We start from the raw sequence: 9530 nt of genomic DNA, 5'->3' as shown, positions 1-9530 counted from the left end.
AGGCGCCCTTGAGCTCCACTTCAGGAGTGCTGTGCACAGATCAACGTAAAAGTGGTGGCTTTTATCTATTCTGCTATAGGTTGTCAGAATCTGAAAGCTAATAATTTGCCGTTATTCCTATCTGCAATGAGAAAAGGATTACTATGGTGAAGGTCTTTTGTCTAGCACATTTGGACAGAAAAAGGGTCCTTTTTTCCATAGTTGGAAGATGCCATACATAGAAAACAACCCCACCCCTTCCTTTGTGTTTATGAGCAGAGGGGATTCTGGGTAGTGTGAGGAGGATGCAGGGAGACTCACCTTCCTGGCTGTTCGGGGTATTTATGTTTGCAGTAAGCCTCCAAAGATGCATAGACCTTCTCCCGCAGTGCCTCCACCTCCGACGGGTTTGAGAGACCTTTAGAATCTGTAAAAAACAAAAACAAATGTAACCATGCAGATCCATACACATCTCTTAAATCAGGGATGCTCATCTTTTTGAAGACTGAGGGCCACTTAAGTGATTTGGTAACCGGTCGTGGGCCACAATGAACTATAGGGTTTTACAGCCCCCCAAACTGCAAATGTAAATGAGCCCTTAGTGTTCTGAGCCCCCTATAAGCCTGCTTTCACACTGATGCGCTGCAATTTACCACAGTACATTGCACCTGCGGCTTTCCTGCGGGTTAGCTGCACTGAGCCATAGACTTCTATTAAATCTTGCGGGTATGGCGTACTTTCTAGAAGCATACCAAAACGTCTGCATTCAGGTTTTGGTGCGGTTTCAGAAAGTGCACCAAATGTGTGAAAGCAGCCTAATAACCCCTTTTTTATACGTGCCAATATGCCCATTGCAAAAGTTCAGTGCATGTGATTTTTAATACACTGACCTTTTATTCTTTCAGTTTCTGCTGGTATCGCTCTCCAGGCTGCAAGAAAGGTCCCAGGTGAAGTGCACTTGGTATCAATCCGCCTGGTACATGAGTTGGCACTACAGAGGAAGCATTGCATATGTGGCTCCTGCTCCCACCGCAGCCAGCTCCATGCACTCTGATGCTCTGGGATGGTGGGTTGGCAGTCCGTTGATTGGGATCTGGGCTTGCTGACCTGCCATCCCAGAACAAGGGCTTACACTTCCCTGGTTTAAGGTCCTGAGCCACATCAGAGGGCTTCACAGGCCACATGTGGCCTGAGCACGCCTGGCTTAAATAGAAGCTTAATATTTATTAGAAATTGATACAATATTTCACATTACAAGCCATGTGTTTCTGTAACGACCAAAAGGTAGAAGATTCTCTTTTGCACAACCAAGCCAACAGTATTTCCCCTTTAGATGAAACTTCCCAGAAATAGAGACACTCCTTACAAGCAGACAATTTTTATTTATACATTTATTTTCTGATAATGGCATTGGGGTAATTTTGTCAGCTTAGATATAGGAAGTGGTGGCGTTCTCCTTTATTCTAGCAAAAACAACCTTTTCTTCTGATTTTTAAATTGAAATATGCTCAATTATCTATAAGCACAAGGTCTTATTTTCCACCATTTTCTTATATAATGCTTGCCTTATTGATAAAAAAAAACTTGACAACATCCAAAAAATGATTTAACCCATCTGCATCTACCTATACCTGAAGCATCAGTTTTGGAGGGATTTAGTCAGGAAAAGTAAGATCACCAGGAAACATGCTATTTCTGAGCAGTTGTGTACATGCAACTCTGAAAGGCAAATGTTACAAGCTGAGTGGAGCTAAACTTACCTTTCAAACTTCATTGGTCCCCATCCCTCATCGACATCTTCTCCTGGGTGCCAGTTTTCGGTCATCCTCATTGGCCAGCTCAGGATGAAGTCACCCCTGCGCCTGTACAGGAGGCCGTTGGCTCGGCACGCAGTGACTGTGCTGGCGATATAAGCCTAGATGCGCATGTGCAGCTCAGTTTGTGTCCTTGGAGACACTGAGCAGGCAGGTAAGTGTACTTTATTGCAGAAGAGACACTGAATGTCTCTTCTGCAATAAGAAGCCTGGAAGCTTGTTGTTTGTGAGAGAGAACTTTAGTTTTCTTTTAACCCCTTCCCGCTGAGTGTACGCAGATGTGCGTACTCGGCTTTCCGGGGTTATACCGGCATGATGCCCGCAGCTGCAGGCATCGTCCCGGTACCGTTTTTTACAGCGGACGATCAGCTTTCATGGTATAACAATCGATGCGGCTAAAAGCCGCTCGGCTGTTATACCGGAGCAGCAGGAGGGGACATCCCCCCCCCCCCTCCCGCTGCCTCCCGCCGCTCTTACCAATCGGACGCCGCTGGGGGCGGGCTGGAACGAAGCCGTGGAGGACTTAGTTCCAGCCTTCTAATTGTAAACGCAGAAGCGACGTCATGACGTCACTTCCCATTTACTCGGCTGCCAATGACGCCGGTTTTAAAAAAATACACAGTATTCAGAATTGCCGAAAACGGCGATCTGAATACTGTGAAGTGCAAAGGAGGGATTGGGGGTCTTTTAGACCCCCGATCCCTCCATAAAGAGTACCTGTCACCACCTATTACTGTCACAAGGGATGTTTACATTCCTTGTGACAACAATAAAAGTAATCAAATTTTTTTTTTTCAACACAATTTATAAATATAAAAATAAATTAAAATTTTTTTTTTTAAAGCACTCCCATCCCCGCGAGCTTGCGCAGCAAAGAAAGCGCATACGGAAGTCGCGCCCGCATATGTAAACGGTGTTCAAATCACACATGTGAGGTATCACCGCGATCGTCAGAGTGAGAGCAATAATTCTAGCAATAGACCTACTCTATAACTCTAACCTTGTAACCGTAAAAAAAATTTCAAGCGTCACCTATGGAAATTCTTAGGTACTGTCGTTTGTTGCCATTCCACGAGTGTGTGCAATTATAAAGCGTGACATGTTTGGTATCTATTTACTCGGCGTAACATCATCTTTCACATTATACAAAAAAATTGGGGTAACTTTACTGTTTGGTTTTTTTAAAATTCATGAAAGTGTCCCTTTTCCCAAAAATTTGCGTTTAAAACACCGCTGTACAAATACCGTGTGATATAAAATATTGCAACAATCTCCATTTTATTCTCTAGATTCTCTGCTAAAAAATATATATCTAATGTTTGGGGGCTGTAAGTAATTTTCTAGCAAAAAATACGGATTTTAACTTGTAAACACCAAATGTCAAAAATAGGCTTAGTCATGAAAGGGTTAAGATCAACAATAACCAAAGACCAGCATACAGCCTCACTCACTCACCTGGGTTGAAAAGGACGATTGCTCGGAGGCACCCCAGCTCTGTCTTGTCCATCTGCATGTCTCGCATTTTGGACACTAGTTCTGTCAGAACACTGAACCAAGAGAAAAAAAAATTTTTGAAATGTTTTGTGAATTATGTAAATTCATATTACCATTATTAGTGAATAAATAAAAACCATGGAGGAAACAGAATATCATTTCTCTGGCCTTTCTAAACAGCAAAACATTATTGTTTGCCTGAATAATAAAAGCCGTGTTATAACAGACATGGATCAGTGAAGTTTTCATGTCAGGCTCAAATCTTTCCCACAGCAATCCACTGAGAGTGTTTTTCTATCTACAATTCCATTTAAGATGATCATTATCATCAACTGTATTACCAGAACCAGCTGAATCCTGCTATGATATTAGGAAACAGAACTTGCACTTGTTTAAGAAGGGTGCTCTCATCTGAAAGCTCTACGGTAACATCCTACCGATCAAAGATGGCTCCTACACCCGCACTGTGCGCACTGTTCCGGTGCACATGAAGACCAGTGGCCAGGAGAATCCCGTCTTTAACAGCTATTGACCGATGTGAGAAGGAGGCGATAAGAAGTTCATTCCAACCTACATGAAGATGACAATTAGGCAATTTAAGTTAACAAATCACTCTTTCTATTCATCAGGAAAAAAAGTAGGATATCAGCCCTAAAAAAAAAAAAAAAACTAATATACAAAATAAGAAAATAGCATTCTGAGTCTACAAACATAGGGTAGGTTAGCCCACCATATGTGGTTCACATTTGTAAATGCAGCATTGGTGTCTTTGGTTCAATTCCTGGTAAGAGTGGGAACAAGGTTTATATGTTCTCAATGTAATTTTAGGGGGTGTACATATTTAGTGTTTTTATTGCATTATGTTAAAGTAATATTTGATGTGACATTCAAATTTTTTACCAACTATGGTCTGACTTGCTATTTTAATTGTATTAAATATAGAAAGTTGTTAGATTGGTCACTAGAGGGAGCTCTTAGCATAGGTCCACTGTCTCTCTCTCTTGCAGAAATCAGATATCACACAGAAAGGGCTCTTTCATACACGCTGCAGAGGTAGGTTCCTTTTCAGAGGACAGTAGAGCAGTGGCTGACAGCTGAGACTACCAACTCCCGTCGCCATTTTTTTTTTTTTTTAACTTTGATTTTTAAAGTACTTAAGGGGTTGTTCTCTTACTTTAGAGAGCATTTGAAAGGAGCCGAGGCGGTGTTGTACTGCCTCGTCGTCGCCTGCTTTAACCCCTTGATCGCAGCACTAGTGTGCCACAACCGCATGCATTTCACGTGGTTGTAAGGCTTGCAGCACAGCACCACTCACTTGAAGTGACGGGGAATAATTCCTGAGGGGTGGTAAAGGCATGGCTCAACTGCATGATTTAACAATCCCCTCGCCCAACCATTAGTGTAAGTGAGCCCTAATGCAACTGCAAGCCGAGCGTTTGGCTGTTGCGGAGCAGGCCCATTAAAATCAATGGGTTACAATGACAGGCACCACCACCTGTCAAACCGCACTTTCAGATGGGCAGGGAGTGGTAAAAAGCGGGTGGCTGAGCCATGGTTTTACTGCCCCTTGGCTGCCCATCTGAACTGTCACAAAACAGCCGGACAGGACTGTATATATCTAAACAAAACACAGTGAGCACTTCAGAGGTGAAGCTGCTAGCACAAAGGTGACCAACCCTATGATGCCACTCAGTAAATAAAAAAAGGTAGGTGGATCCCCTGATGTGCATGTGCACAAAACGCGTAGGAAGGAGCCTTGCATGCTGACGCCACACCGCCGTATCCTAGGTTGGGATTGGCGGTCATCGATGCAAGTTTGGCCACTTATGTTTTTTACTTGGATGTACAGCCTTTATTTTATATTGTATGTCATTATTTTTATAATAAACTACTACACCATAAAACTTTTCTCGGGCACCGTGTGGTGAGCACCCTTCTGATCAGGTTTCAGTGTGAGGAAGAGCCACTGGATGATTGCTGGGAACAGGGCTTTTTTTCAGTGGGAACGTGGGGGAATGCAGTTCCGGCACCTCCAGCACCGAATGTATGTAATAGCGTGGAGTGTGGGGTGTGCTGGTGGGTCTATTGATGTTGGCTGCTGGGGGATCTATGGTCACTGGTGGGGATCTGATTTTGTGTGAGGGTCTACTGTTGCTGATGGGGAAACTATTGTTGATGGGGGGGTCTTATGTTGCTGGAAGGGATCTACTGTTGAGGGAGAGGTCTCTTTTTACTGGCTGCTGGAGGATCTATTGATGCTGCTGGGGGGGGGGTCTAATGTTACTTGGGGGGATATTTTGTTACTGGGTGTGATATTTTGTTGTGGGTAGTTCACTGTTGCTGCAGGGAATCTATTGTTGTTGGGGTGGAGTCCATTGTTGGTAGGGGAGTCTATTGTTGTGTGGGGATCTATTACTGGGATTCTTTTGTTGCTGACTACAAGGGATCTATTTTACTGCTTTTCTTTTTATCATCAACATGTTCCATACAAATGATTTAGCACCACAAAACGATACTTGATTCTGTATTCTCTAAAAGGGGCAGTACTGGTAGGTGGGTAGGGGGTGGAATCAAGGGATGGTGGTCAGAGATGGGTAGGGGGCAGAGACAAGGGGTGACTCAGATGGGAGGAGTTCCTGCACCCATCCTCCGAGAAAAAAAGCCCTGGCTGGGAACTCTCAAAAGGTTGTTTTGACATTATGCCATTTACCAATGGTATTCTGGCGAGTGCAGTTTGGTGAAGGAAGCCTCTCTGGAGTCACTTTATGTTTGATATCACCTGAGAACATACCTTCACTGGATGATTTCCACACACTTTGGACACGGCTTTGCACTTTATGGACCTTTTTGGACTTTCATCATGTGTTAGGAGTTTGTGTGATGTAATATGGTCACATATTTCATTTATGATATTTTGTCTTATACATGGCAATTTATGTTTGAAATATTGTAGCACTGCACTTTTTATTTATTACAGAACTGTACACATGTCATGGCCACGATGCTTTACTTTGAGGCTGCAGCATTTTTAACTTAAGGTGCAGAGTTTGACAAGTGACACTATTCTCAAACTCGCCCATTGAGCTCAATAGGGCCACGCCACAACCGCGTACAATGCACGCGATTGTGCTGTGACAGTGCGCCAATACAAGACTAAATCACGGAATAAGGAGGCAATATATCAAGTGCCCTCAGAAGTGGAGTTGCATTCTGAAAAGCAGAAGTAAAAACACACTGAAGAGCAGGAAGCTAAACCTGCATATGTAATGAACAAAGATGGCTGCCACACACACATATACAGTAATTACACTTGAAAACATTAAAAAGCAATACGCTATTAAGATTATTTACATCAACCTGATTTGCCATGTTATTTACATTACATTGAAAAGCCTGTATCTCCAGTTTAAGTCCCCACAGAATCCTGATGCTGCTGAGAGAGGACCTGTCACTTTTTATTTTTCGATGACCAGCTGAAGCATCACGCCATTTTCACATTACACTAAGCCAGCAAATACCTGCGCACGTCTCTTTTGACAGGTAGCTCTCGGGAGACTTGCAGCTGCCCGGGCTTTTGAAACTGAATAAACAATTTAAATGTAGAGCCATTTTCTCACATCTTCAGCTCACACCAAGGCGGCTATAAATAACTTACAACTCCACTAAAAGACCATCGACAAAAAAGGCAGCATAAAGTGTTACAGTCATTCTGGAAGACACAAAATAGAGGCTGTTGTGTTTGATTTTATGCTTTTAGGATGCCATAAAAAGAAAGGAAGAGACTGGCCGCCCTATCGGCATTTGCTCTGCCCTTAAGCTGTGTTTCATCTCTTGTTAGACGATGCATGAGTGGAGGCAGCCTCTGCGCTTAGCTAGATGTTGGCCTGTTAATGTTTCATGTGTGCTCCATCCCCAGAGCCCGTTCCCGCCGCTCAATAATACATGAAGTCGCTAGATAAAATACTTTGGGGAAGTTATTTAACGTACAGCTCGGCCAGAGCTATGCAAGACTCAGATCCAGGCTCACAGCCGCTCTTCAGAAACAATGGACGTGGTCAAATATCCTAAAGGGACCGGTCACCCACAACAGTCACTATTTTTTTTATCCCTCTGGAACAAAACCCCTGATTTAGTTCACTAATCTCAGCCCTTGGAGTCAAACTTATCCTACTGCATTCAATATATTGTGAACTCCATGAAATATTATATCATACAATAAGCTGTTTAAATGCATTCCAGGTTAATGAAGGTTGGAAAATCACAGGCAGGGGTCTCAAAGCTGGTGTCTCTGACAAACCCAGCCCCATCAGCATTTTCCAAAAACCGAAATGTTTATTTTTAGGTGGTCTGACCCTTTAATTCTTTGAAGAGATCCTTTAACTAAATGTAGAAAAAACTATCATTTACAAAAGAAGAATTCCCAATTCCCCAAACCAGTGCCAAAGACTCTTTATAGACCCCCTACTTTCAGCATTCTGCAACTTATATAATTACTGCTGTACATTCAGGCATGTAGCTGACACCCAGATACAAATACCATTTAAACAGCAGAAATAATGCAGATGCACTAAAACAATGGTTACCTGAACCTTAGGGAATTTGAAGCGATACCCAAGGCAGGCCATACATTATGCAGTTGCTCGATCCTCACATCAACAGTTTTGATGGAGGAATTCCTTCCTTCCTGCTATTGTGTTCTGCCAGCAGGGAGCCTTCCACACCGGCAGAATACAATGATCTCCACTGGTCGCTATATATCAGCGGCGGCAGTGATCGGGAGAAAGAAAACAGGCTGGTTGTACCAAAGTTGATTGATAGAGGGACTTCAGTACAACCAGCCTGCCCATCGATCGAAGTTCATCCGGTTCCTGATGAATTTCAATCCATCTATAGCTGACTTCAGACTGAATTTCAGGCAAATTTGCACACATAAGAGTGATTTTATCTGCAGAAAGGTTTGTAATTTTGTCTAGCATGTTCTAGGATTTACACAGTCCTGCCAGTCAGTGACCTCACTTTTCTCTACTGCAGTTATGTACTATATCTTGGTCAACTCCAAGCTTGTGATTAGAAAAGAAAGGGCAACAGGCAAACTGATGAAGCTATTTTTTTCCATCTGTCATCTTGCCATCACATGTACATGCAGCAAAGACTAATTATCCTTTTGCTGGTCCTCCCTCTCCCAGTCTGGGTGGTGCTGTGCAGGGGATTAGAGGATAATCACTAAGGCCAAGTTCACACTATGACTGAATGAGCGTTGGTGCACTGCAAGTGCCATTCGTTTTACTAGGCACCTCAACCAGGGTTAGCACACGACATAACATGCTTTAATGCACCTCACAAATATGAATCCAGCCTTAAAGATTTCTGTAACTAATGCAACATGTTTCTTAAACACTTGTTTCTAACCAATACCCCATCTGAGAAGGATTAATAACGTCACAGATTTCAGTACTGATGGAAGTGAACAACGTCATGACCACCGTAAAATTATCAGCTGAGTCATTTAGTTCCCTGAACATGTACCCTATCCTTTCACTAGTGACATCACTGACAGGAAGCAATGAGGTCATTTCAAGTAAACAAGGTGGCTGCCTGCAAGAAAAGGCAATTGGAGCCATGCTGTCAGGGAGCAGAGGATGATGTGCACTTACCTGCTCTCAGCAGTATTACTTGATCATCCAGCGGCAGCTCTGAAAAGTGGGGGATTCTCTTTGCCCATTCTACCAAGGTGAACAGCTGCTTGTCTGCGGCTTGGCAAATGTTGGTGACGGGGTCGCTAGGCTGCAGGTAGAGAATATTGGGGAACATTATCAGTAAACAAATCTAGTATTTATTTCATCAGCACTGCATATCGTTTCTGTTTTGTAATCACTCATTAAATGATATATGGAGTTCGGGGTGTGCTTCTACCATTTGTAACCTGATAGACTTGTGCTACATTCCCTGAACTCCTGTGAAAACATGTGGAAATCTTTTTTCTGAAAATTTTGCACATTTGAAAGTCCTTTTTACGTGTCCTTGTGGCATCCAGCAAATGTCGCTGCAGATTCTGTCTACGGTGTATTTTTATTAGAACACATTATAAAGCAACCTCTTCTTTACAATACATTATTTAATCTCTGGAGTCTGGATATTTATTACTAGAGACCACTGACATCACCGAGAATGCAGGATATCCACTCACTAGAGACCAGTGACATCACTAATAATGCAGCCTATCCACTCACTAGAGACCAATGA

The 9530-nt window shown here is 42.9% G+C and overlaps 1 protein-coding gene across 5 annotated transcripts in view; it reads right to left on the bottom strand.

The window, feature by feature from the left end:
* The window catches only part of RXRA (retinoid X receptor alpha), a 310855-nt gene that overhangs the window by 8113 nt on the left and 293212 nt on the right, over window positions 1-9530 (bottom strand). For all 5 annotated transcript variants that reach the window (XM_073599591.1, XM_073599593.1, XM_073599592.1 and 2 more), the window contains 4 exons: window positions 8942-9071; window positions 3725-3857; window positions 3249-3340; window positions 301-406 (listed from right to left, as the gene is read on the bottom strand). In XM_073599591.1, the coding sequence (XP_073455692.1) occupies window positions 301-406; window positions 3249-3340; window positions 3725-3857; window positions 8942-9071 (461 nt within the window). The remainder of the gene's footprint in view (window positions 1-300; window positions 407-3248; window positions 3341-3724; window positions 3858-8941; window positions 9072-9530) is intronic.

The sequence above is a fragment of the Aquarana catesbeiana genome, linkage group LG09, assembly GCF_042186555.1.
Source record: "Aquarana catesbeiana isolate 2022-GZ linkage group LG09, ASM4218655v1, whole genome shotgun sequence".
In the NCBI taxonomy this organism is placed as follows: Eukaryota; Metazoa; Chordata; class Amphibia; order Anura; family Ranidae; genus Aquarana; species Aquarana catesbeiana.
Note: the sequence above shows the minus strand (reverse complement) of the source record. Positions and strands in the feature narration are given on the sequence as shown.